Source organism: Panulirus ornatus, chromosome 7, assembly GCF_036320965.1.
Source record: "Panulirus ornatus isolate Po-2019 chromosome 7, ASM3632096v1, whole genome shotgun sequence".
NCBI classification, from domain to species: Eukaryota; Metazoa; Arthropoda; class Malacostraca; order Decapoda; family Palinuridae; genus Panulirus; species Panulirus ornatus.
In genome coordinates, this window is record NC_092230.1 from 37,543,965 (window position 1) to 37,571,835 (window position 27,871).

Here is a 27,871-nt window from a genome sequence, read left to right on the forward strand (position 1 = left end):
CCATCACTGATTCCCTAAATACATCCCATTCCTCCCCCACTCCCCTTACGCCCTTTGCTCTCACCTTTTTCCATTCTGTACTCAGTCTCTCCTGGTACTTCCTCACACAAGTCTCCTTCCCAAGCTCACTTACTCTCACCACCCTCTTCACCCCAACATTCACTCTTCTTTTCTGAAAACCCATACAAATCTTCACCTTAGCCTCCACAAGATAATGATCAGACATCCCTCCAGTTGCACCTCTTGGCACATTAACATCCAAAAGTCTCTCTTTCGCGCGCCTGTCAATTAACACGTAATCCAATAACACTCTCTTGCCATCTCTCCTACTTACATAAGTATACTTATGTATATCTCGCTTTTTAAACCAGGTATTCCCAATCATCAGTCCTTTTTCAGCACATAAATCTACAAGCTCTTCACCATTTCCATTTACAAAACTGAACACCCCATGTACACCAATTATTCCCTCAACTGCCACATTACTCACCTTTGCATTCAAATCACCCATCACTATAACCCGGTCTTGTGCATCAAAACCACTAACACACTCATTCAGCTGCTCCCAAAACACTTGCCTCTCATGGGCTATGGATAGAGTTGTGCGCAGGAGGATGGATGTGCTGGAAATGAGATGTTTGAGGACAATGTGTGGTGTGAGGTGGTTTGATCGAGTAAGTAACGTAAGGGTAAGAGAGATGTGTGGAAATAAAAAGAGCGTGGTTGAGAGAGCAGAAGAGGGTGTTTTGAAATGGTTTGGGCACATGGAGAGAATGAGTGAGGAAAGATTGACCAAGAGGATATATGTGTCGGAGGTGGAGGGAACGAGGAGAAGAGGGAGACCAAATTGGAGGTGGAAAGATGGAGTGAAAAAGATTTTGTGTGATCGGGGCCTGAACATGCAGGAGGGTGAAAGGAGGGCAAGGAATAGAGTGAACTGGAGCGATGTGGTATACCGGGGTTGACGTGCTGTCAGTGGATTGAATCGGGGCATGTGAAGCGTCTAGGGTAAACCATGGAAAGCTGTGTAGGTATGTATATTTGCGTGTGTGGACGTATGTATATACATGTGTATGGGGGTGGGTTGGGCCATTTCTTTCGTCTGTTTCCTTGCGCTACCTCGCAAACGCAGGAGACAGCGACAAAGCAAAAAAAAAAAAAAAAAATATATATATATATATATATATATATATATATATATATATATATATATATATATATATATATATATATATATATAATGTAAGTGTGTGTGTATTTTTTCATACCTGTCCATAGTTTCCTGCTTTATCGAGGTAGTGTGAGGAAGAGAGGAAGAAAAAGTCTAAATTGCTCACATCCATTCTCTTGCTATTAAGTCAAATGCAATAAATCAGCTGCCTCCTGTCCTCATCCAGGCCCTACAAACCCTTCCATGGTTTCCCCTAGCTGCTATATATGCTCTGGTACAGTTCCTTAGGAATATGTTGCCCAATTTATACTACAGTGCTCTAATTCACTCTATCCTTGCACACATTCCCCCCTGCATTTTCAGGTCCTGACCACTCAAAATACTTTTTTCTCCATCCTTCCATCTCCAGTTTGGTCTCCCATTTCTCCTTCACTTATGACATATATAACCTTTTTGTCAACCTCTCTTCACTCATTCTCTCCATATGTCCAAACCATCACAGCACACCCTCTTCAGCTCTCTCAACCACACTGTTCTTATTACCACGTCTCTCACACCCTTTTATTACTTATTTGATTAAACCTCACTCAATGAATTGTCCTCAATCTTTTCATTTCTAACAAAGCCACCCTTCTCTATACTCTTTTATCAATACCCTATGTCTTGCATCCATACAACATTGGGGCAACCATTCCTTGAAATATATCCATTTTCACCCTTCCAGATAAAAATATTTCTTCTCGCACATTTCTGAACCTTCACCAACTCAATGAGTCATGTCCAGTTACATGGTTCCATTTGCAGTTATGTCCACAGCCAGACATCTAAAACACTTCACTTCCTCCAAATCTCCATTAAAATTCACACTCCAAATAACCTGTATGTCTGCCCTGCTAAACCTAATAACCTTGCTTTTGTTCACACTTACCCTCAATGTCCTCCTTTCACGCACACTCACATAAACTCAGTCACCATTTTCTGCCATTTCTCACTCAAACCTGCCACCACTGCTCTGTCATTGATGAATAACTACTGACTCACATCCCAGGTCCCCCTCATTTCCTTTAGACTGCATACTTGCCCCTCTCTCCGAGACTCTTGCATTTATTTCCCTCACCATCCCATCCATACACAAATCAAGCAGCTAAGGTGACTTCACACACCTCTGCCAGACTAACTTTCACCTAAAACCATTCACTCTCCTCACTTCCTGCTCTTGATAAGAATTTCTCAGTTTCTATGAACTTTCCTCCCACACCATATATTTGTAAAACACACCACAAAGCATCTCTATCAATCTTGTCGTATGCTTTCTCCAAGATCCATAAAGGCCACATACAGATCCTTCTATTTTCTAAACACTTCACTCACATTATTCAAAGCAAACACCTGATCCACACATCCTCTGCCACTCCTGAAGCAAAGTGCTCTTCCCCAGTATGATGCTCTATGTATGCCCACACCCTCTCAATCACCACTCTCCCATACAGCTTACCATATATACAATGAAAATCCAACCTAACTAATCAACGACAGTCAACCTATTACTTGTGAAATTTAACTGCACTACCATCCACTCCACCTACCTTGCCACTTTTCATGTAGTGCAAGGCTTTTACCACCTCTTTCTCTTCATTGAATCACTCTCCATGACTCCCTCACTTCACATACCTTGCTCACCAAAACACCCTACATCTGCTACCCTGTCAGCATACACATTCAACAATCCTTCAGAATACTCACTCCATCTCTTCAATTCATCATTCTCTGTTACAATTCCCCATTTGCCCCCTGCAATGATGTTCCCATTTGTTCTTTTGTTTTCCCATAATATCAAACTCCTTCCAAGACAAAATTTTTGCAGAAGTTTTCTAATACTTACTCACTCCAACTTTTATTTGCCCTCTTTTTCAGCCCCGGCACCTTCCTCTTGACCTTTAGCCACTTCCTCTTATACATCCCTCAATCAATCACACCACCCATATATCTCTCATTTTCTCTTTTACTAGCAACTTTACTTCATCATTCCACCACTCACTACCCTTTCTCACTTACCCACCCTCCTTCTTCTGCAGGCCACCCACTTCTGTTGCAAATGCCAGCACTGCTTCCCTAAATACCTCACATTCCTCACCCTAGGCTTTTTTTTACTTTCATGTTTTGCCATTCTACACTCAATCTCTCCCAGCATTTCTTCACAAGTCTCCTTTCCAAATTCACTTACTTACACCAACCTCTCACCCATATTATTTCCTTTTCCAAAAACCTCCACCCTTCCCTCTACTAGGTAATGATCAGACATCCCAGGTTCTACCTGCAAGAGGTTACACCACAAGTGAAAGGTCACCCTTGGTGAGGCTGAATCACTGGGAGTACAGTCTGGCCTAAGATCTCACTTCAAAATTGAAGAGTCCACTTCCTCTGCTACTGAAAGTAGTGCAGCCTTAAGCCACAAGAGCCTTTATAAAGAATTGCTGGGTAACACTCTGACTGTATCAGAAATTGGTCCTGGTGCTACCTCACTAACACAGGAAACAGTGACCAAGTATAAAAAACTAAATTGAACAATATATGAAAAAACCCTAGTATTGTGTATCAGCACAACCCTCTTGAGCTACAGCATAACCAAAATTATCAAGCACTTCATGAATCAAATAATTTTACTAGTTACAGGTGTGCATGGGATAAAATAAACTGAATCAATGACATAGGGAGATATAAAGTCAATGGGTTAAACCAGGGTATACAAAACTATCTATCTATATCTCTGATGCCCATTTCCCCCTAGAATTCGCTTCAGGAGTGGCCACTGTAAAAGTCTCTCCATAACTGGTGAAACTCGGTGCTACTTCTTAGCCTTCAGTGCCTCACCCTTAACAGGCCAATGACAGAGGGCAACCCTTGTGCAGTGTTTCCTGAGGCTCCTACCTGCTGTTCCTACCACTTGCTTCTACTTAGTGTGTCTACCAAATGTAGCTGCCTAATGCTCCAAACTATTACTTCTACCTAATGCTCCCATCTAATATTCCTACCTACTACATCTAGTGTTTCCATCTAATGCTCCTGTCTAATGTTCCTACCTACTACTTCTATCAATTGTTCCTACCATTTTGCCAAAAGGCACGGCTAGGCATAACACTCAACATCGAAAAATCTAGTTATGAAGAATGAGCTGTGTGAGTAGTGTTGTCAAGTGTTTTGAGTGACAGAGAGAGATTATATGTTTGTGGACAGTGTGCCAGCAGTCCAAGTATGGGAGAGGTAGAAAGAAAAACAACCACCTGGGTCAGAAGAGTACAACTTGATAACCAATAAAGTACTAGCTCACTATGCAGCAGTCATTAGCACTCTGGAGGTATACCCAGGCAGGTAGTACTGGTAATAAACCTTCCTGGTAGGTGGCTGCCTACCAACTACTATGTAGCATACATAAGCAGCCATGGTAAACTATGAAAAAGAATGTGGGCTTTGCTCTAGATGGTAGGCCCAGTTTTTGGAGTTCTGAATAAGACAGCCACATAATGAATGTGTAATGATGGTATCTTGTGAAGGTGTATGAAGTAACAGTGTTTAAAAAACAGTTATTTACAACTGCATGTGTTGTGATGTGACTAAAGACAAAACCCCTTCAGTGCCATAATTTCTATGTATATAGTTTGGAATGTCCCAAATTATGGGCATGACTGTTGATGGACAATGTGGTTGTAATTTCAATAAAATGCTACAATGAATAAAATAAGGGTTTTTAAAATGTAATCATGTGAAAGTCAACATAATGCCATTCTTGGTGATGTACATAATGACTATTTAAGCTCTGGCCACACACTAGCATAGCTCTTACCAAAATCATGATCATCTTAAAAATGCTAAGTAGCATGCAATGGTAAAACACATTACTAGGAGGAAGAGATTCTCAGGCAGAGAGCAAGGATGTCAAGAGCCAGCACAGGTCCCTGGGCAAACAACCTTGCCAGCTCTCCCCCTTTTTTTTTTAAAGGGGTGCCTTCCCATGCTCTTCAGGGCCCCTTCTTTCTCATTTTTACCTTTTTTACGGACCTATCACAAAGACAGACACTAAAGTAGGACAGCAACATGCTCAAAAATAATATAAAATGAATGTATTGTATTATGTAACAATGACACAGTGAGAACAAGGTTTTCATTTTACCAGTACATTCAAAATATGATTGAATTCATTTAAAAAAAAGAAAAGAGGAACTTAGACCTGAGCACCTTGACAAACCCCAGGGAAGCAACCCCCTCCTCTCTAGGCCTGAATGAGAGCTTTAACTCTTGATCTTGGTGCTAGGTGCAAGAAGTTCTCAGGGTAAATGCTTTATCTCTTGATCTTGGTCTTGAGTGCAAGAGGTTCTCTGGTAGAGAGCTTTAGCTCTTGACCTTGGCACTAAGGGCAAGAGGTTCTCTCTCTGAGAGGTTTTGTTCTTGATCTTAGCACTAAGTGGGTGAGAGCTTGGCTCTTGACCCTGGATAAGTCTCTAACACAAGTTCCATTACTTGTACCTAGTATTTCGTACATCGTGGGTAACATCCTCAAGTGACAGTGTACTTCAATTAATATTAAAGATTAGAGAAAAAGGAGTTTCTGTATATTGCATTGAAGAAAACAGAATACTGATACAGTACTTCCTTCTCAACACAATATTCTCAAAATATTGATAAATTTCTCTTCATTATTTAAATTTCAATCTTGTGAGCCAGGCTTCCGGAATATTATCTAAATTATGACATTCACCTCAGCTATCAATTATAAATACATGTATTTAAGAAACTGTCAGAATACTGATACAGTAATTCCTTCTCAACACACTATTTCCCCAACATTCTGATTAGCTTCATCATTAAATTTCTATCTTGAGAGAGACTCCCTGACTATTAAGTGATCTATAATATTCACTTTCAGCTTATGATTATTAACTCTTAAATGCTGGGAGTCTTCATATCAAGACTTCCTATGGAATGCTAGGGGGTCTTCATATGAACGCTAGTATCCGTGAACTTAACCTGAAAAACCCAGCACTATTTTAACATTTGCATGGTTAAGTCTCTTGATCACCACAGGTGCAAATCACAGATAGAAACACCCCCTGAAAGCAACACTGAACTGCATATAAATATATATTTGTAAATAACTTTAAATGTGTAATTTGTAAATGTGGAAAAATATGTGAATGTTAACCATAAACAGTGATGTGTCATTTAGTAACTGTGGGTCACAAAGCTCACACACTTGGTGAATTCACCCAATGCATTTCATACACCACAGAATCATGCATCATCTTTCAGGCTGTCTCACAGCCATTACAATTATGTTAGCTCACTTGTTTCTCCATATTCTTCATAATCAAACAAATTTCTTTCATAAATATTGATAAGTCATCAGCAAGTTTGTCAGAAGCTTATCCAAACCACAACCCTCATTCTCCTTATCCTCTCCACAGCCTCAAACTTTAATTTTAGCTTTGTACCACAGCCATATAAGTTATTTCAGCTCATTTTTTTGTACATATCCTTTTTATAGATGCATTTCTTTTGTTTCATAGCTGTAAACAGAAAATCTGTGGACCTTGTTTTTTGTCTAAGCTATGGGCAATGTTCTGCAATTCAACCAGCATTTAAGAGTTAATATAACAATCTTAGGTAGTTCAGTAAATTAGACAAATAAATATACAGATATGCAAACAGGATGAAATATACACAACAAATCATGTGGACATAAAAGCAGCCAAACCTGTTAGATACAACAGCAGCCTTAGAAAATATTTACAACAATAAGTCTGTTTTGTTTGTACAATTTGAGAACATAGTAAAATAATTATAAATTAACCATACAAAAAATTCCAAGCAAATCATATCAGTGACAATCTTAGATTCAGTCATACTAGTCTTATTTATGTATGAGGCTGGGCTTTCTTCAATGTATAGGATTACAGGTTATATAAGCCTATGTATATATAAAACCTGAAAATTATATACCTATCTAAACACAGATGAAACTTTCCAGTCAAAGATGGAATATGATGAATGGAGTATAAATATATATCACAGACAACTGTCATTATCATACTGCCTCTTGTGTACTTTGTATCTATGTAGTACATATAACTAAAGGAACACCAAAATCAAAACCCCATACATTTTCTAAGACTGATTGAACCAAGGAAAAAATAAAATACAGAACTATAATTTTGACAAATCCCCATATCTAATATGAAATTTCTTAAATATCACTTTACAATTTCATTAAAAAAGTCACTGAAATATATAAAGTCAGTACAGGGAACACTAGTTCATATATGCCTAAAAGTCTAAAGGGGATTGTATGGCCTCAATGTTCTCTAAACCGAAATTCAAGTAGATTTTAACTTTGCCATTTTCCTCATAACACAATAACTAAAGAGGCCTTTTCTCTCATCCCAACTTCTGGTATAGCATATTCTTGGTCCACAGATGCATGAGGCACTAAGGAATTTCAGGTATATTCTGAAAACCCACCATAAAAATAAAACAGTCTCTATGGCTTGACTAGTAACAATATCTCAAAGCATACACAGATACAGTGTATCACAGGACTGTGAATTTCTTGACACTTGAGCACTTAACTCGTGGACATCTCAGAACAGGAAGTAAGATTTCCTGACTTCAAGATTATCAGCAGTATTTACATTTTCATTTTTTCTATCATCTTTCTTTATCTGAAGCTTTAATCAGCTTGATATTATATATTCACTTATTGTTATCACAGAATACTGTTTTCTGTTACCAGCATAACAGGCACCAGCAGCAGACACAGGACACAACACACTTATACCAGTGTACCACGTTGAAGGTTCTTAAGTGGAAAGATCCTTTGAACAGCCAAGTACCTAAATAGTTTCCATTAACTGGACATTTAAGGCAGTGTTAGCAAAAGTCAGAGTAACACTTATAAAATTCGTCTTAATTTTCAGTTACTGAATAAACCACATAAAAAAAGATTAAATGAAATCTTTTATATAAGAATAACATATATCCAAAATCCACATTCTAGTATTTTTAGATAAACCAACAGATACTGCTGGCTTAGTCCTGTGAAAAAGGTGATTTATTTAATCAGAAGTAAGGTACAGAGTTCTACGCTGTAATAATATTACTGGGATGGAATGACAATGATATGTAACATAACAATGGGAATGTATGAAGCAAAACATAAGAATGCTTTGTGAATAACATGAAAGGACTGAAGAACATCATAAATGCAAAGTATGTATATACAAAAACTTGCACATATCTAACACTTCTGGAAATAATCTAACGTTTCTGCATTTTAGGAGTTTTGTTAAAATACGAGATTCAAGGGCAAACTTGAATTTCCAATTAAATCTGGCAGTATACATAACAAATTACTAACAAACCACAGTGAATAACTACGTAACAATGCATTTCATATTTCTAAATTGTTTACAGAAGGAAATGGCATATCAACTATACACAAATGGTATCAAATGAAATTTTTTTCATGACAACACAGTTAAGATCTGTACCACCAGCCACTTTAACATAACACCCAAACCACGACACGACAGTATACTCATTTTGATGTACATCATTTTCTTTTTATTACTCACACTAGTCACTTTCATGTCTTATATTTTTCAAGTACAGAAGATATGTTTTACCATAGACCACCTATCAGCTTTAATGAACAAGTCTAGGTGGACTGAGTTATTCTTATCAAAAACAGAGAGGGAATTCTGAATCAGTTATATATGTGCACAGCAAAACTACATGAAGTGTAAAATCCTCTTCCAACACAGACCTTACCACATGAAATGAGTCTCGATGTTATGGTGATTTTGAAACTATAAAAATGCTACTTCATTAGGGGTCAGAGTAACCCTGGGTAATAGATATATGTTTGGATGGCTTGACACAGAATTGGAATGATAAGTAGTGATGACACAGCATAGACATGGGACCCTCGACACATAAGTTGATCCCGATAATATTCAGCAGAAGGGGGTGGTTCTGTACCTTTCTTGCATACCATACTCTCTTCCTGGAATAAACAAGCTCTTAGTAAAAAAGTAAATTAAGAGCTTCACAAGTCAATATCCATAAATGATTATCTTTTCAGAGGACTGAGCTTGACTTTACAATTTCAAATAACTGCCAGATATTCATATATATATTATCTATCTATTTATTTATTTTGCTTTGTCGCTGTCTCCCGTCTTCCTTGTGTACTGAGAGAAGTGTTTTCGGACAGTCAAAAATAAATGAGGCTGATTAAAGTAGAAGGCAAGGAAGTTTAGAAGCAAATTCTGAGGCAGATCAAAAGAGTATTAATATCAAGGGAAAGGAACATATACCTGAGGCGAAACAAAGAAAAGTACATAAGAAACTGAGCAAAGAGGTTGAAAAAGTAATATGCACTGTTAAAGATAAAGCAACCAAGGAAGTATATGGGCAAGTTAATTGAAGGTTTACAGAAGAGTACAGAGAATGCAGGACCAGCACTTCATACCCAATAGAGTGATTAGGTAGATTAGGTATAAGTAATAGGTACACTAGGTAGGAGCCTCTGCAAACTCTGCACTAGAGCTACTCTCTGTCAGTGGCCTGCTAAGGGTGAGGCACTAAAGGCTAACATTGGAGTTCAATAGTTATGGAGACTCTAGCCATGGCCAACCTCTTGAGGGAGTTCCAGTTGGGAACAGGCATCAGTGACATAAGCAGATGGATAGAGAGATTACAGGGAAAATTGGAGACACAGAGGTTGACATTACCACACTGAGGGATCCTAATGAAAAATGAGAGACACCAAAATTAGAAAAAGAATAGTAAAGCAAGAAGCTGACAGATGTAAATCACTGAAAGTTAAGAGAAACAGGAAATGTGCATTGAAAGATTGCTGGAGGTTATGGGACTGCCAAAATGATTTCCATGATAGTGGAAAGGACAAGACTAGGTTATAACCAAGACATTAAGGGGCAACCATTTATGATAACATTTGACATGGAGTCATCAAACCACAAAGTACTTAGAAGAGGTAAGAAACTTAATGAAAGGCATAATGGAATTCAGTGGGATATATCAAATGTGATAGATCTAAGGAAAAGGGGGATAAAAGTAGAATGCAGTCAGAAAACAAAATCCTGGAGATGCCACATATTGCAGGCAGCTGGAGCAGCTAGCTCCATTAGAGCTGCAGGGAGGGCAGGAGTGTTAGGAGATTGTAATGTTAGGCTAAAAAGTAATGTGTTCAAATGTTCTTTGTGGTAAAAAACTGAAATTTAAGGATTGTGTAAGGGAAAGTTATTGGAGCCATGGTACATGATAGCAAGAAAGGAAAGGGAAGGTAAAGGAGGGGGAGGATTAGAGGAGGATTAACCTTCATAATAAAAGAGAGCCTGAAGTTTCAGGAAATAGAGAAGGATGGCCCATTCAGACAATACACAATGACAATAGTAACTATGGAGAAGAGGAGCCTAGTGGTGTTATGAGTATATAATCCTCTAAAATTTACAATGAAACAGATCAAATACATAATGATAGCAATGACGGAACAATCACGGCAGTACATGAAGCAGTGAAACATTCCAATCTTAGAGATAGTAAAGTACTGTTGATGTTCTAGTTCACTGCAATTTTTTGAAAATTATGTACTAATTATAAAGAGATATTTGGATTCTCATACCATGAGAATCCAAATTTCTATGGAGATGTAGGTTTTTGAGTGTATACAAGAAAATTTCCTATGCGAGCATGTCAAGGAGCACACTAGGATAAGAGGGACTGATACACCATCATTATTAGACCTTACATGGACACTGAGAATATTATATATGATATACCAGGGATGTAAAGATATAGTTTTGTAGTATAAGAGTGGTGGATGAATGGAACAGACTGACTGAGGACATGGTTAATGCAAACAGCATACATGAATTCAAAAGATTGTACGGTAGCAGACGGTGTTCAAGAGACGGGACCCAGGGAATGTAAAACTCCCTCCCCGTACAGTACAAATAGGTAAAAAGGGGTAATCACTTGCCCAGAGGGCATTGTCCCCAATCTATGCTTGGAAATGCCTTCCTACTGGCCCAAAAGGCAAGGAAGACTGTAAAATGCCACCCTTAAAATCAAAAGATGATATATGTACTAAAAGAAAAAACACCTCAAAACTTCCTAGGACTAACACTCTTTTATCAGATTGCCTGCAATCATCAGAAACACTATGGAGTGCACAGTAAAAAGATATCTAAGATGGTACTTGAAAGAATTTGCAAAGTGCACCAGACTAACCAAGTTGTAGTGACTATGTGGGACTATGGATTGAGGCTTTCAACAGCCTGGTAAAACAACAACCCAACCAAGCAGCCTGGGCCCTGCCCAATCTGAGAAGGCTGAAGACCCTTGAAGACTATTTTAAAGTATCTTTTAGGTACACACAAACACTACGTTAAGTAGAAATCAGATGCTTGATGCAGGTCAAGGTACAGGGGCTTGTGCATACTGTATGAAGACAGTTCATGACAGCAATGGCTGAAATGACACCTGTAGAACAGAAAGAGGGGAAGCAAAATTACATGGGACGGAAAAGAATAATTGGAGTGAGTTCTTTGATAAGATAGTACTCCCGGTGACACAGCCTCATCAAAAGTGATATTTCAATCCAGTATAACCTCTGGAGTATGGTAACACCTAACACAAAATATCATCTTTATCTTTCTTTTTTGAAAATGAGGTTTAGTAAAGGAAAAAATACTGGTGATTATCACAATTCATGTCTCTATTCACTGCCACCACCCATAAACCCTGATGTACAACATCTTGCTCATTGTTGTACATCTGATGTACAGCCTTCCTTGAGGTGTACATAACTATAGTAATAAGCTTTGTGGACTACTCATCTGTGCTGTACAGAAATATCTGTGCTATAAAGAAACAATGATGTAGAAACTTCTTAGATATTATCAAAGCAAAATAGCACAACCTGTGAAAGACAGTGGAATTATGGCTACAAATTCAAGTGGACTCCAAAACCCTAACTGGGAGCACTGGCCACTTGAAATTCATTACAGATGATCACTGCACAAACTCCCATGTATGACTTACCATCTTACTGATTATTACATACTATGTGAAGTCTCTCGTATATGATTTATTATTATAATGAATTTTGTATCCATTAAAACTCTGCTATTGTATTCAAATGTTGATGCAGTCATGGTCAGGAGTAAAGAACTGGAATTCAAGAACTGTACCCAGGAAAGTGCACTTGATATTACTAGAGTCGTGGAAACTAAGCCTCCTAAAGCAATAAGCTTTCACCTGTTCTAGCCTGAAGGATACATGATTGCAAAAAAGGAAAGAGAAGGTAAAGGATGAGAAGGATTAGCCCTCTTATAAAAGAGAATCTGAAGTTTTAAGAAGTCGTGAAAGATGGCTGACTCAGACAACACATTATGGAAATGGTATCTGTATAGAAGAAAAACATAATCACATCATTCTTATATGGATTTGTTTGAACAGTGTACATCATGGATAATTTTGTCTAATATAATCATAATGGACTGTCAGATATTTGAACTGCATGTTCAACACCTAGATCCAAAAAACAATAAGTAGGTGTAAAATTTCCTCATCTTCCCTTTTCCAAGGACTCAAGTGCAATGCAAGTAATACATATATTACCAGGACTAAGTGAAAGCCTGATCTGACCTGTTCATCATTCATTCACGAGTACCAAAACGGACCAGAATTATGTTAATCCTCACAATTCAATCCATGCAATAGGTTCTGAAAATATCCATTTGTATACAGAGTAAAACCTTCCAAAAAGCATGTATAATCCAAGTGGCTCACTGCAGTATAGAGCAGTGATGCTTGATTACTTCATATTACCTCACAGATCTCCTCGCATGGTGGACATACAACAGCACCTTCATGTAGCCATCCATTTTGGAAGATAGATATGTTTATATCCTGCAAATTAAGAAAATTTAATTAATGCTGCTGTTTCATTATAACCATAAACCAAAATTGTAATCATAATTGATGTCCATTATTCACCATCTACATCTCAAAGTATATTAGGCTGAGAAAGTCATACTCTGAATTTCTGTTTCCTTTTCAATATGGAACCAAATAATTATAAGTCTGCTTTCCACACTAAACAATATCCCCAAATATGGAAAGCAGGACATATATCTGATTCCTGTAAATAATAGAACTTAGGGAACCAAAGGCAGTCTGCAGCAACATAATGAATGAGTATGCATTGAAGCCAACTGTTAGTAACAACTTTGTAGACAGATGAAGATTAACTCTAGTGTTTACAACATAAATTTCATTTGAACATGATATATGGCATACTGAAAGACTTTTTTCAGTCTTATATGTGCTACATGAGAAAGAATCATCTCACCATGGACATGGTGAGTATATTTGCCTAAGGATCTAAATGATATTGCAATGCCCCTCAGAAGCTTCTGGAATTTGGTGCAATCAAGTCCTCTGAGCTTAACTTGCCCTTTATACAGTAAAATAGGAATAATACTCTTAAAAAAGTACAAAACTTCTGAGAGTTTAGTGAGGGATTTTGTAACCACATGTTCAATATAGCTTCCTTTATCTGGTTACTGTATTCTGTAAGACCTAGTCATGAGAACATGCGTAATTTTTCTGATTTCTTTACAACATCTGGATGTAACATATATATCACACATGAAAAGCATTTCTTAGCTTCAAAACTGAACTTTATATACTATACTTCTACTTCCCATAGCTTTACAAATTACAAACAATGTCTTATCAACTTAAATCAGAGAGCCATCAAATCTGTTTGAAATCTTATCTGCAGCCTTTATAACCTCTTTACTTTCAACCTACAGTCACTGTCTGAATGCTATATACTTCTAAGAGTTTAAGAAGTGATGTAACATGACTTTATGTCATATGTGATATAAAATATTACCTTATCATTTGTTTTTGCCTTTTCCCTTGTGCATCCAAAGTAAATTCATAACATGGCAGTACATTCATATTAACTTCTCCCATTTCCTTTCATCATTCAGTTTCACAGATATAGACTGCCATGTTTAAGAAGTTTCAGAAAATGTAATACACATTTACAAAATTGGGGCATATAGCACAATTTCAGTTCTCTTAAAAGTACTTACATGTACTAATACTTTATGAGAAGTTCATACTTGTTCTTCTCTGTATGTACATAACACTTGTCAGGACCTAGAAATAATAAAAACTCTTACTTGTCCACCTACCATGATGGCAGCATTTCCTTAATGAAAGCTTTCAAAAATATCAAAAATTCCTTAAACATACCTGATTTGCATGATAACAAGTATATGTATGATTTGCAACAATTATGTGCAATCTCCCATCAACACACATATACTGATAACAGCCTGAGCCCCAATGTTGCCACTGTCGAAGATGAGAGCAAGTGCGCTCAGTCCATTCTCGCTGTTGGTTAAAACATTTGCTTTCTTCGGTGTATGATTCAAGTGCAAAGTTTTTTTCCAAATCTGTGAGACAAGAGACAAGGACTAGTGAGACTTCAATTCATAACCATAGGATATGGCAAAGAAAGAAGTTAAAAACTTACAAACCTTTACTCTCCAAGGCAGTGCCCTGGGAGCAATGAAATGTTCCTCTGGAATATTAGGTCAGGATTCCTTCCTGAACCCGTTAAAATGATGAAGTCTTGCTATGCTACCCCTTATGTCTGAGTTGAATTGTCAAAGCCTTTGCTTGACTACAGGTTTTACTCTCTTGCTCTGTCAGTCAATCAGTAACTGCTCCATGGCTGACACCATCTTCCCTAAGGCTCTCTAAAACCAAAGCAATCACAATTCATGTATCACAATGCTAATCCAAAAAGATCACCAAAAGGCACAGAGAAAAGCTTTTTGGAGATGTAGGAGATGGGTGAGTAGGGTAAGGACAGGAAAAATTGCTTGTAGGGCACTGCCTCAGAAAGGTTTTACATTCTTCAAATTCCTCCTTTCCCTCTTTGTGCTTTGTGCCCAATGAACAATTAGGCATACTCACCTGAAGGTGGAGGGCTAGAGAAAAAACTCTCACTTCAGACTGGCAGTCAAAGGTGGACCAAAAATGACTCTTTGGGAGCAAGAAACTCCATAGCCACAGAAATTCTTTACTGAAGGCTTTGGTAGATACCTCCCAACCTTTTTAAGTGCTTTAGCATAGCTCCTAGGTTGAGTCAGCTCAACTAGTTTCTGTTCCAAAAGGAGAAAATGATTTCTTATGAAACCCCAAATAAAATCCAAATGATTAGGAAGAAATTTAAGTGGGGTAAAAGGCATAATGTTTTCTTGAAGAAATATCACACAAGTGGAAGAAAAAAATAAATGGTACCATTCTTAGCCAAAAACTATGGTTTGCTTTTCAACCTGACTTAGAAAAATTGTCACAGAAAAAAGAAAACCCAAGATTCCTGTGTCTGGATGAGCATGTAAATCAATAACTCAGTTTTCAGAGCTCAAGTTACAAGAAAAAGAGCTTAAACACAAAGAAACTGAAGAGTTACAATGTCAGGAACTGTCAGTCAAAAAGAGAACTCTCAAGCAGTCCAACTTATCAACTCTCCAAGACTTCAAATCTTAATCCACTTGCCCAATGCCATAATTATGGTTCACTTTCCCTTGTCTATAGGTGCTAATATAGTTTTTGCTCTAAAGAGCTGGCTGCTTGTATGCCACACCACTCGCTAGACCAAGCAATGCTTGGCAAGCTGCCATGTCACATAACTGTGTAGCCATTGGTAACTCAAGCATGGGTGGTTTTGATAACAGTTTCTTTCCCTTCACCTCAGAGCTTTGAAACTCTCTACCCTCTCCTGTCCTTCCCAATACTTAAGACCTGGTTCTTTTTAAGAAAGTTTTTTTTTCAATCCTGAAATTCATGAAAACCTTTCCTTGTCTTTTTTCTCTTTCATAAACCTCTTTATATTTCTATTAAGGTTCAGCCTCGATGTGGAATTTTGTCCATGATACAGCACTGGTGGCAGATCTGAGAAAGAAACAGCTAAAGTTGGTGGCTGAGTTTGGAAGAGTGTGTGAAAGAAGGAACTTGAGAGTATACGTAAATAAAAGCAAGATCATTAGGTTCAGCAGACTTGAGAGACAGGTTAGTTGGGGTGTGAGTTTGAAAGGAGAAAAATTGGAGGAAGTGAAATGTCTTAGATACCTGAGAATGGGAAGAGTAGCAAATGGAACAATGGAAGAAGTGAGTCATGGGTTGGGTGAAGGAAGCGAAAATCTGGGAGAGCTGAATATGTGTGGAAAGAGAGAACGTCATCTGGGTGGGCAAAAATGGGTATGTTTGTAGGTATAATAGTCACAACAATATTATTGGGATCTCAAGCATGGGCTATAGATAAGGCTGTGCAGAGGAGGGTAGATGTGTTGGAAATGAAATGTTTGAGGACAATATGTGGTGTGAGGAGGTTTGATTAAGTAATGAAGAGGTAAGAGAGAAGTGTGGTAACAAAAAGAGTGTGCTAAAATGGTTTGGACATAAGGAAAAAAAGGAATGAGGAAAGGTTGACAAATAGGACATATGTGTCAGAAGTAGAGGGAACAAGGAGAATGGGGAGATCAAACTGGAGATGGAAGGATGGAGTGAAAAGGATTTTGAGTAACTGGAGCCTTAACATGCAAGAAGGTGAAAGGCATGCACACCACAGAGTGAATTCGAAGTAAGTGGTATACAGGGGTCGACATGCTGTCAATGGACTGAATCAGTGCATGTGAAGCGGCCATGGTAAACCATGGAATGCTCTGTGGGGCCTGGTTGTGGACAGGGAACTGTGGTTACAATGCATTATCCATGACAACTAGAGAATGGATGCAAGAGAATGTGGCCCTTTCTTCATATGTTCCTGGCACTACCTTGCTAATGCAAGAAATGACAATCATATATGAAAAAAATTGAACAATCAATAAGGAAGTGCTTGCTTAACATGTCAATAAACCTTTCATTTCAACCATGCAAACACAAGCCAAGACAAAATTAAAGTTGTCAGAAGTTCTGCAAACACTCACATCACCCAAGCATTCACAGATATTAAGACACTGAATGGGCCTCTGCAGCTGATAAAGAAAAGTTTGCAATGTCACTACCCTCACTCTGCATCATTTGGAAAGGTTTACATGGCATCACTCCTTCCTTAGACTCAGACACAAACTCTGAAATGGGAAATGATGAAATGGAGATTTATCTAGAAGGCTGCAATGGCTTTGTCACAGATAAAGATAGAGAGGTACGAAATAGTATGGATACTAATTCAGACATGGAAGAAGAGGAAACTCAGACATAGAGGAAGAAGAAACTGATGTTAAAAGTGGAGGTTGGGACAACTCAGGCACAGATAAGAATGCAGAGAGACAGTAACTAGGGTATGGAAGGAGAGGGAGGGTGAAATTCCAGTAAATACTAAAAATACTGAAAATACTGAGATTACTTTGGGAAAAGACTTAAAAAGTAAAGGCTGGACCACAGGTATGGAAAGTGTAAAGTGAGATGCAGTGATAAAAGAAAGAAATCACTAGATGTCCAGAGTCTGTTCATACTGTGAGAAGAACTTACATGTGCGATGAGACTAGCATATCATACTGAGGAAAATGTACATTCAAACACTCCAAAAAATGTCTGGACTTGCTTCAAATATGTAAATGCCACTTTGGGGATGGACACAGATTTTGATTTTCCAACCTTGATTAAGGAAATCATTAGTTTAGGTGCTGCCTGAAAGATTACTATGAGGATCACTAAATATTAGAGTTAATGAGGTGAATGCAAGAGCTTTGGAGAGAAGGGCAAGTTTGCAGTCTGTTGTGGAGAAGAGGGCTTGGGAAGAAAGTTGTTGTTCACTGATGATACAGCGCTGGTGGCTGATTCGGGTGAGAAACTGCAGAAGCTGGTGACTGAGTTTGGGAAAGTGTGTGAAAGAAGAAAGCTGAGAGCAAATGTGAATAAGAGCAAGGTTATTAGGTACAGTAAGGTAGAGGGACAAGTCAATTGGGAAGTAAGTTTGAATGGAGAAACACTGGAGGAAGTGAAGTGTTTTAGATATCTGGGAGTGGATTTAGGAGAGGATGGAACCATGGAAGTGAGTCACAGGTAGGGGAGGGGGCTAAGGATCTGGGAGCGTTGAAGAATGTGTGGAAGGCGAGAACATTATCTCGGAAAGCAAAAATGGGTATGTTTGAAGGAATAGCGGTTCCAACAATGTTATATGGTTGCGAGGCATGGGCTATAGATAGAGTTGTGCGGAGGAGGGTGGATGTGTTGGAAATGAGATGTTTGAGGACAATATGCGGTGTGAAGTGGTTTGATTAAGTAAAGAAAGGGTAAGAGAGATGTGTGGTAATAAAAAGAGTGTGGTTGAGAGAGCAGAAGAGGGTGTATTGAAATGGTTTGGTCACATGGAGAGAATGAGTGAGGAAAGATTGACAAAGAGGATATATGTGTCAGAGGTGGAGGGAACGAGGAGAAGTGGGAGACCAAATTGGAGGTGGAAGGATGGAGTGAAAAAGATTTTGAGCGATCGGGGCCTGAACATGCAGGAGGGTGAAAGGCATGCAAGGAACAGAGTGATCTGGAACGATGTGGTATACCGGGTCAACATGCTATCAATGGATTGAACCAGGGCATGTGAAGCGTCTGGGGTAAACCATGGAAAGTTTTGTGGGGCCTGGATGTGGAAAGGGAGCCGTGGTTTCGGTGCATTATACATGACAGCTAGAGACTGAGCGGGAATGAATGTGGCCTTTGTTGTCTTTTCCTAACACTACCTCACATGCAAGTGGGAGGAGGGGGGCGTCAATTCATGTGTGACAGGGTGGCGACGGGAATAAATAAAGGCAGCAAGTATGAATTATGTACATGTGTATATATGTATATGTGTGTATGTATATATATGTATACGTTGAAATGTATAGGTATGTATATGTGTGTGTGTGGACATGTATGTATATACATGTGTATGCAGATGAGCTGGGCCATTCTTTTGCCTGTTTCCTTGTGCTACCTCGCTAACATGGGAGACAGCGACAAAGTATAATGATAATGATAAAAAAAATAATAATCCCTCAAGACAATCATAATTCATGCCATTTTTTAGATATGGACATGGGGCCAAAACAGAACCAGGGAGAGAAGTGCCAGAAGAGGAAAAGAATTGGCTTCCCTCTACAAAATGATACAGTAATTGATAGTTCCCTTATCAAGTTCAAGACATCAAACCTCATTAATACCCCAGAACAACTGAGAAACAAGTCGTGTACCATCCTTCACATACGCTACTATATGGGGACTCGAATCACACAGGACAAATTGAGTCCCATTTACAGGTTGCTTGCTGAATGAATCAAATGCAGAATTGTGGCCTTCACAAAAATAAACATGAAAGACTCTGAAGAGAGGTCTGGATCCCAAACTAAAACCTGTACAGATGTTGACAAAATTAAAGGACTGCGTGGAAAACTTGGACTTTATGTAATAGGCAGTCTTACATAAATTGAGCCCCTAAACTCATTTAATGATGTAAGAGATGCATTTGTTGCTAAGGCTGGAAATCAAAACCTGATAATTGCACACATGAATTCAAGGAATAAATAAAAAATAATCATGTTTTGATTTTCTCAGAAACTGAGTCCCAAATGCATTTTTAGGGGACTAGTTCTCCATAAGTCAGCAAATACCAAAGCCATACCAGAAGAAATAACACATTTGATTTACTAATATGTGACATCACTGCCTCAAGCACCCTGTATTCTGATCACAAACTAATTGAACTCAAAACAAGTTTACATGCTAAACTACTTATGAAAAACACACATTACCATGGAGGTGTATTCAGTAATTTCAGTTTCAAAGCCTCAACTCCTCTAAATGGATATGTATGTGAACCAGACAATTCCTCTATACAAACATTAAGCAACGAGTTTTGCATCTCTATTTTAAGGCTCTTCGTCAAGTTTGAGTGGTTGCCAAGGTGACAGAGCACAACTTAGTCATCCTCTTAGTCATGTCATTCACATCTAATTCTTGTGACTTTCCTACAATGGAAACTGAGCAGTTTTTACCTAGATTTAGAGAACCAAGCAAATAATCCTAAATTACTTGACAATGATGTTCTGTCTTTGGACCATGAGGAGTGATTTCATGGATACGGTCTCTTCCAGTACTGAAAAGTGAACAAGATGAGGCAGTTCTTTTAGTACATGTCAAGCCTATATTGTTTCAAATCCTAGTTGTAGCAATAAGACCACAGTCAACCTAACTGTTTATCTTAGGTTAGATTGTTGTTTGCTAATGCCATGGCACTAGTTACAGATTTGAGTAAGATAGTGAAGGAGCTGGTGTCTGAGTTTGGGAGTGAGTTTGAAAGGAGAAATTTGTGAGTGAATAAGAATAAAATCAAGGTCATCAGGTTTAGCTGTGGAAAGAGACATGTTAGTTGGACAGTAAGTTTGAATGGGGAGAACCTGGAGGAAGCTGAGTGGGCATGGTAATGAATGGAACAATGGAAGGTGATGTGACCCAAAGGAGTAGTAGTAGTAGTAGTAGTAGTAGTAGTAGTGTGCGTGCATGCATGCGTGTATGTGTGTGTGTGTGTGTGTGTGTGTGTGTGTGTGTGTGTGTGTGTGTGTGTGTGTGTGTGTGTGGGCATCAATGATATAGTCCAGTTGCCTGTGGTGTCTCAGCTAAAGAAAAAAAATACTGCCAAACAGAGAAGGGAGAATAAAATTTGGAAAATAACATATCAAATGCTGTAACATCGAATTCCATCTTAGTACAACTACATTACCCAAACCTTTACACACACCTGGATTATTTTCCATAAACTGGCAGTGTGATCCCCGAATGATGACATCCTGACTCTTCCAAGTGAACTCTTGTATGTAAGGGCAGTAATCAGCAAGTGCCACTGAGCCTCCATAATGGCCAACTCTGTGTGCTGACACATGAGGAATAACTCCAAAGTTCTGAAGAAACAAAAGATATTTGATTCATAAACCATCTCAATCTTAAAGAAAACAAAACTCTTTCATATCAAAAACCAGAATTAGTAGGGAAAACATACTTTTGTGCCTGAAGTACATTTTGATTACAAAAATCTATCAGCTATAATATTCATATCAATAATTGAAACATTTTCAATCTTAGAAGAAGGAACAGTTTAAATAAGTACAATTCTACATTGCTCCTCACATTTGAGATACACTATTTCAAAGTAAGTGGCCATATTTCACATACCAATATTATTGCATAACACTAAAACAATCTACCTATTATTGATACCTTACCTGGTAATGAGATGGCAGCTGATTCTTATGTTCAATCAAATTACAGAGAGCTACGGAGCTTCGGTCTTCCGTACAGTCTGTTTCAAGAGGGTCTCTCTTAACTTTGTTGCAGAAGGGATGGATGCTTTTGCCTCTGTGTAAAGAAATGATTTTGACACCTGAAGAATTTTCTTTCTCAATGATCTCACAATAATGAAAATGTTTCCCTTCTGTGTGCATACCTAAGGGCAAGATAAAGCAAATTTCAAAAAAAGGTTGCAAAGTTTTTGGGTGTAAACACTGCTCCTGAATAAATCAATGACCCACTAACATGTGATGGATGCTAACCCAACTACAGGGAATGCATCACCAACTGTTACAAGTCTGCTGATTTCCCAGTGTACACTCTGTTCAGAACTTATGTGTTCAATACTAGCTACAGTACCCCATCCACTGGACAGGTGAAATAAAAATTCATTTGAAACAAAAACGAAAAAAAATCTCTTTTATCTCATCACAAGAACATTTAAGAACATTCATTTAAATCTTGAAGCTAATTTACCAGTAACCTCCCCATTCATAATCTTCCTCATATGATTCTGTATGACTGTGATTTGTTTGGTGCTGATTGGTCATAAAAGACAAAAAATATCTAGCACAATAACTTTAACTGGTGTTCCCTGCGATGTGTGCTCAGTTGACAAATGTCTCCATATTGCTGCCAGACATGCAACTGAATATTACACATCCCAGAAAGCCAGGAAGGGAACATGAAATGGTTTTGACAGAGGGTTCAGTCGTCAGCACCCTTGTGCTTCTACTTGCTGTGCAGGCTATGGAAAGAGAGAATGTTATCTTGGAGAGCAAAAATGGGTATGTTTGAAGGAATAGTAGTTCCAACAATATAATATGGTTGCAAGGCATGGGCTATAGATAGGGCTGTACGGTGGAGGGTGGATGTGTTGGAAATGAAATGTCTGAGGACAATATGTGGTGTGAGGTGGTTTGATCAGGTAAGTAATGAAAGGATAAGAGAGATGTGTGGTAATAAAAAGTGTGTGGTTGAGAGAGCAGAAGAAGGTGTCTTGAAATGGTTTGGACATATGGAGAAAATGAGTGAGGAAAGATTGACAAAGATATATGTTTCACAGGTGGAGGAGCAGGGAAAAGCAGGAGACCAAATTAGAGGTGGAAGGATGGAGTGAAAAAGATTTTGAGCGATCAGGCCCTGAACATACAGGAATAGAGTGAATTGGAACAATGTGGTATATCGGGGTCGATGTGCTGTCAATGGACTGAACTAGGGCATGTGAAGCATCTGGGGTAAACAATGGAAATGTCTGTAGGGCCTGAATGTGGATGGGGAGCTGTGGTTTCAGAGCATTACACATGACAGCTAGAGACTGAGTGTGAATGAATATGGCCTTTTTTGTCTGTTTTCCTGGCACTACCTTGCTGAAGCGGAGGTTAGCAATGCTATTTCCTGTGGGGCGGGGTAGCGACAGAAATAGATGAATGCAAGCAGGTATGAAAATGTACGTGTAATATGTATATGTTTGTGTATATATATGTTAATATGTATATGTATGAATATGTGCATGCATGGGCATTCATATATATATATATATATATATATATATATATATATATATATATATATATATATATATATATACATATATATATATATATATATTTTTTTTTTTTCGCTTTGTTGCTGTCTCCCGCATTTGCGAGGTAGTGCAAGGAAACAGACGAAGAAATGGCCCAACCCACCCCCATACACATGTATATACATACGTCCACACATGCAAAATATACATATCTACACAGCTTTCCATGGTTCACCCCAGACGCTTCACATGCCCTGATTCAATCCACTGACAGCACGTCAACCCCGGTATACCACATCGACCCAATTCACTCTATTCCTTGCCCTCCTTTCTCCCTCCTGCATGTTCAGGCCCCGATCACACAAAATCTTTTTCACTCCATCTTTCCACCTCCAATTTGGTCTCCCACTTCTCTTTTCCTCCACCTCTGACACATATATCCTCTTGGTCAATCTTTCCTCACTCATTCTCTCCATGTGTCCAAACCATTTCAAAACACCCTCTTCTGCTCTCTCAACCACGCTCTTTTTATTTCCACACATCTCTCTTACCCTTACGTTACTTACTCGATCAAACCACCTCACACCACACATTGTCCTCAAATATCTCATTTCCAGCACATCCATCCTCCTGCGCACAACTCTATCCATAGCCCACGCCTCGCAACCATACAACATTGTTGGAACCATTATTCCTTCAAACATACCCATTTTTGCTTTCCAAGATAATGTTCTCGACTTCCACACATTCTTCAAGGCTCCCAGAATTTTCGCCCCCTCCCCCACCCTATGATCTACTTCCGCCTCCATGGTTCCATCCGCTCCATGGTTCCATCCGCTGCCAGATCCACTCCCAGATATCTAAAACACTTTACTTCCTCCAGTTTTTCTCCATTCAAACTTACCTCCCAATTGACTTGACCCTCAACCCTACTGTACCTAATTACCTTGCTCTTATTCACATTTACTCTTAACTTTCTTCTTTCACACACTTTACCAAAATCAGTCACCAGCTTCTGCAGTTTCTCACATGAATCAGCCACCAGCGCTGTATCATCAGCGAACAACAACTGACTCACTTCCCAAGCTCTCTCATCCAAAACAGACTTCATACTTGCCCCTCTTTCCAAAACTCTTGCATTTACCTCCCTAACAACTCCATCCATAAACAAATTAAACAACCATGGAGACATCACACACCCCTGCCGCAAACCTACATTCACTGAGAACCAATCACTTTCCTCTCTTCCTACACGTACACATGCCTTACATCCTCGATAAAAACTTTTCATTGCTTCTAACAACTTGCCTCCCACACCATATATTCTTAATACCTTCCACAGAGTATCTCTATCAACTCTATCATATGCCTTCTCCAGATCCATAAATGCTACATACAAATCCATTTGCTTTTCTAAGTATTTCTCGCATACATTCTTCAAAGCAAACACCTGATCCACACATCCTCTACCACTTCTGAAACCACACTGCTCTTCCCCAATCTGATGCTCTGTACATGCCTTCACCCTCTCAATCAATACCCTCCCATATAATTTATATATATATATATATATATATATATATATACATTTCCTTTTTCCATAGCCAGAGGTTGAACCATTATGTGACATTCATTTATATGTATTTATATGTATGTGTGTGTGTGTGTGTATGTGTGTATGTATGTGTATGTGTGTGTATGTGTATATGTGTATATATATGTATATTATCCCTGGGGATAGGGGTGAAAGAATACTTCCCACGTATTCCTCGCGTGTCGTAGAAAGCGACTAGAGGGGACGGGAGCGGGGGGCCAGAAATCCTCCCCTCCTTGTATTAACTTTCTAAAATGGGAAACAGAAGAAGGAGTCACGCGGGGAGTGCTCATCCTCCTCGAAGGCTCAGAGTGGGGTGCCTAAATGTGTGTGGATGTAACCAAGATGTGAAAAAAGGAGAGATAGGTAGTATGTTTGAGGAAAGGAACCTGGATGTTTTGGCTCTGAGTGAAACGAAGCTCAAGGGTAAAGGGGAAGAGTGGTTTGGGAATGTCTGGGGAGTAAAGTCAGGGGTTAGTGAGAGGACAAGAGCAAGGGAAGGAGTAGCAATACTCCTGAAACAGGAGTTGTGGGAGTATGTGATAGAATGTAAGAAAGTAAATTCTCGATTAATATGGGTAAAACTGAAAGTTGATGGAGAGAGGTGGGTGATTATTGGTGCATATGCACCTGGGCATGAGAAGAAAGATCATGAGAGGCAAGTGTTTTGGGAGCAGCTGAATGAGTGTGTTAGTGGTTTTGATGCACGAGACCGGGTTATAGTGATGGGTGCTTTGAATGCAAAGGTGAGTAATGTGGCAGTTGAGGGAATAATTGGTATACATGGGGTGTTCAGTGTTGTAAATGGAAATGGTGAAGAGCTTGTAGATTTATGTGCTGAAAAAGGACTGATGATTGGGAATACCTGGTTTAAAAAGCGAGATATACATAAGTATACTTATGTAAGTAGGAGAGATGGCCAGAGAGCGTTACTGGATTACGTGTTAATTGACAGGCGTGCGAAAGAGAGACTTTTGGATGTTAATGTGCTGAGAGGTGCAACTGGAGGGATGTCTGATCATTATCTTGTGGAGGCTAAGGTGAAGATTTGTATGGGTTTTCAGAAAAGAAGAGTGAATGTTGGGGTGAAGAGGGTGGTGAGAGTAAGTGAGCTTGGGAAGGAGACCTGTGCGAGGAAGTACCAGGAGAGACTGAGTACAGAATGGAAAAAGGTGAGAACAATGGAAGTAAGGGGAGTGGGGGAGGAATGGGATGTATTTAGGGAATCAGTGATGGATTGCGCAAAAGATGCTTGTGGCATGAGAAGAGTGGGAGGTGGGTTGATTAGAAAGGGTAGTGAGTGGTGGGATGAAGAAGTAAGAGTATTAGTGAAAGAGAAGAGAGAGGCATTTGGACGATTTTTGCAGGGAAAAAATGCAATTGAGTGGGAGATATATAAAAGAAAGAGACAGGAGGTCAAGAGAAAGGTGCAAGAGGTGAAAAAAAGGGCAAATGAGAGTTGGGGTGAGAGAATATCATTAAATTTTAGGGAGAATAAAAAGATGTTCTGGAAGGAGGTAAATAAAGTGCGTAAGACAAGGGAGCAAATGGGAACTTCAGTGAAGGGCGCAAATGGGGAGGTGAAAACAAGTAGTGGTGATGTGAGAAGGAGATGGAGTGAGTATTTTGAAGGTTTGTTGAATGTGTTTCATGATAAAGTGGCAGATATAGGGTGTTTTGGTCGAGGTGGTGTGCAAAGTGAGAGGGTTAGGGAAAATGATTTGGTAAACAGAGAAGAGGTAGTGAAAGCTTTGCGGAAGATGAAAGCCGGCAAGGCAGCAGGTTTGGATGGTATTGCAGTGGAATTTATTAAAAAAGGGGGTGACTGTATTGTTGACTGGTTGGTAAGGCTATTTAATGTATGTATGACTCATGGTGAGGTGCCTGAGGATTGGCGGAATGCGTGCATAGTGCCATTGTACAAAGGCAAAGGGGATAAGAGTGAGTGCTCAAATTACAGAGGTATAACTTTGTTGAGTATTCCTGGTAAATTATATGGGAGGGTATTGATTGAGAGGGTGAAGGCATGTACAGAGCATCAGATTGGGGAAGAGCAGTGTGGTTTCAGAAGTGGTAGAGGATGTGTGGATCAGGTGTTTGCTTTGAAGAATGTATGTGAGAAATACTTAGAAAAGCAAATGGATTTGTATGTAGCATTTATGGATCTGGAGAAGGCATATGGTAGAGTTGATAGAGATACTCTGTGGAAGGTATTAAGAATATACGGTGTGGGAGGCAAGTTGTTAGAAGCAATGAAAAGTTTTTATCGAGGATGTAAGGCATGTGTACGTGTAGGAAGAGAGGAAAGTGATTGGTTCTCAGTGAATGTAGGTTTGCGGCAGGGGTGTGTGATGTCTCCATGGTTGTTTAATTTGTTTATGGATGGGGTTGTTAGGGAGGTAAATGCAAGAGTTTTGGAAAGAGGGGCAAGTATGAAGTCTGTTGGGGATGAGAGAGCTTGGGAAGTGAGTCAGTTGTTGTTCGCTGATGATACAGCGCTGGTGGCTGATTCATGTGAGAAACTGCAGAAGCTGGTGACTGAGTTTGGTAAAGTGTGTGGAAGAAGAAAGTTAAGAGTAAATGTGAATAAGAGCAAGGTTATTAGGTACAGTAGGGTTGAGGGTCAAGTCAATTGGGAGGTGAGTTTGAATGGAGAAAAACTGGAGGAAGTGAAGTGTTTTAGATATCTGGGAGTGGATCTGGCAGCGGATGGAACCATGGAAGCGGAAGTGGATCATAGGGTGGGGGAGGGGGCGAAAATTCTGGGGGCCTTGAAGAATGTGTGGAAGTCGAGAACATTATCTCGGAAAGCAAAAATGGGTATGTTTGAAGGAATAGCGGTTCCAACAATGTTGTATGGTTGCGAGGCGTGGGCTACGGATAGAGTTGTGCGCAGGAGGATGGATGTGCTGGAAATGAGATGTTTGAGGACAATGTGTGGTGTGAGGTGGTTTGATCGAGTGAGTAACGTAAGGGTAAGAGAGATGTGTGGAAATAAAAAGAGCGTGGTTGAGAGAGCAGAAGAGGGTGTTTTGAAGTGGTTTGGGCACATGGAGAGAATGAGTGAGGAAAGATTGACCAAGAGGATATATGTGTCGGAGGTGGAGGGAACGAGGAGAAGAGGGAGACCAAATTGGAGGTGGAAAGATGGAGT

General features: G+C 39.1%; 1 protein-coding gene across 4 annotated transcripts in view; it reads right to left on the reverse strand.

The window, feature by feature from the left end:
• Positions 1-5,272: 5,272 nt before the first annotated feature.
• Positions 5,273-27,871, reverse strand: part of Invadolysin (leishmanolysin-like peptidase, invadolysin) — a 228,913-nt gene continuing 206,314 nt past the window's right edge. For all 4 annotated transcript variants that reach the window (XM_071663501.1, XM_071663504.1, XM_071663503.1 and 1 more), the window contains 5 exons: positions 21,532-21,664; positions 21,051-21,210; positions 14,519-14,721; positions 13,079-13,159; positions 5,273-9,227 (listed from right to left, as the gene is read on the reverse strand). In XM_071663501.1, the coding sequence (XP_071519602.1) occupies positions 9,057-9,227; positions 13,079-13,159; positions 14,519-14,721; positions 21,051-21,210; positions 21,532-21,664 (748 nt within the window). In that variant the 3' untranslated portion in view covers positions 5,273-9,056. The remainder of the gene's footprint in view (positions 9,228-13,078; positions 13,160-14,518; positions 14,722-21,050; positions 21,211-21,531; positions 21,665-27,871) is intronic.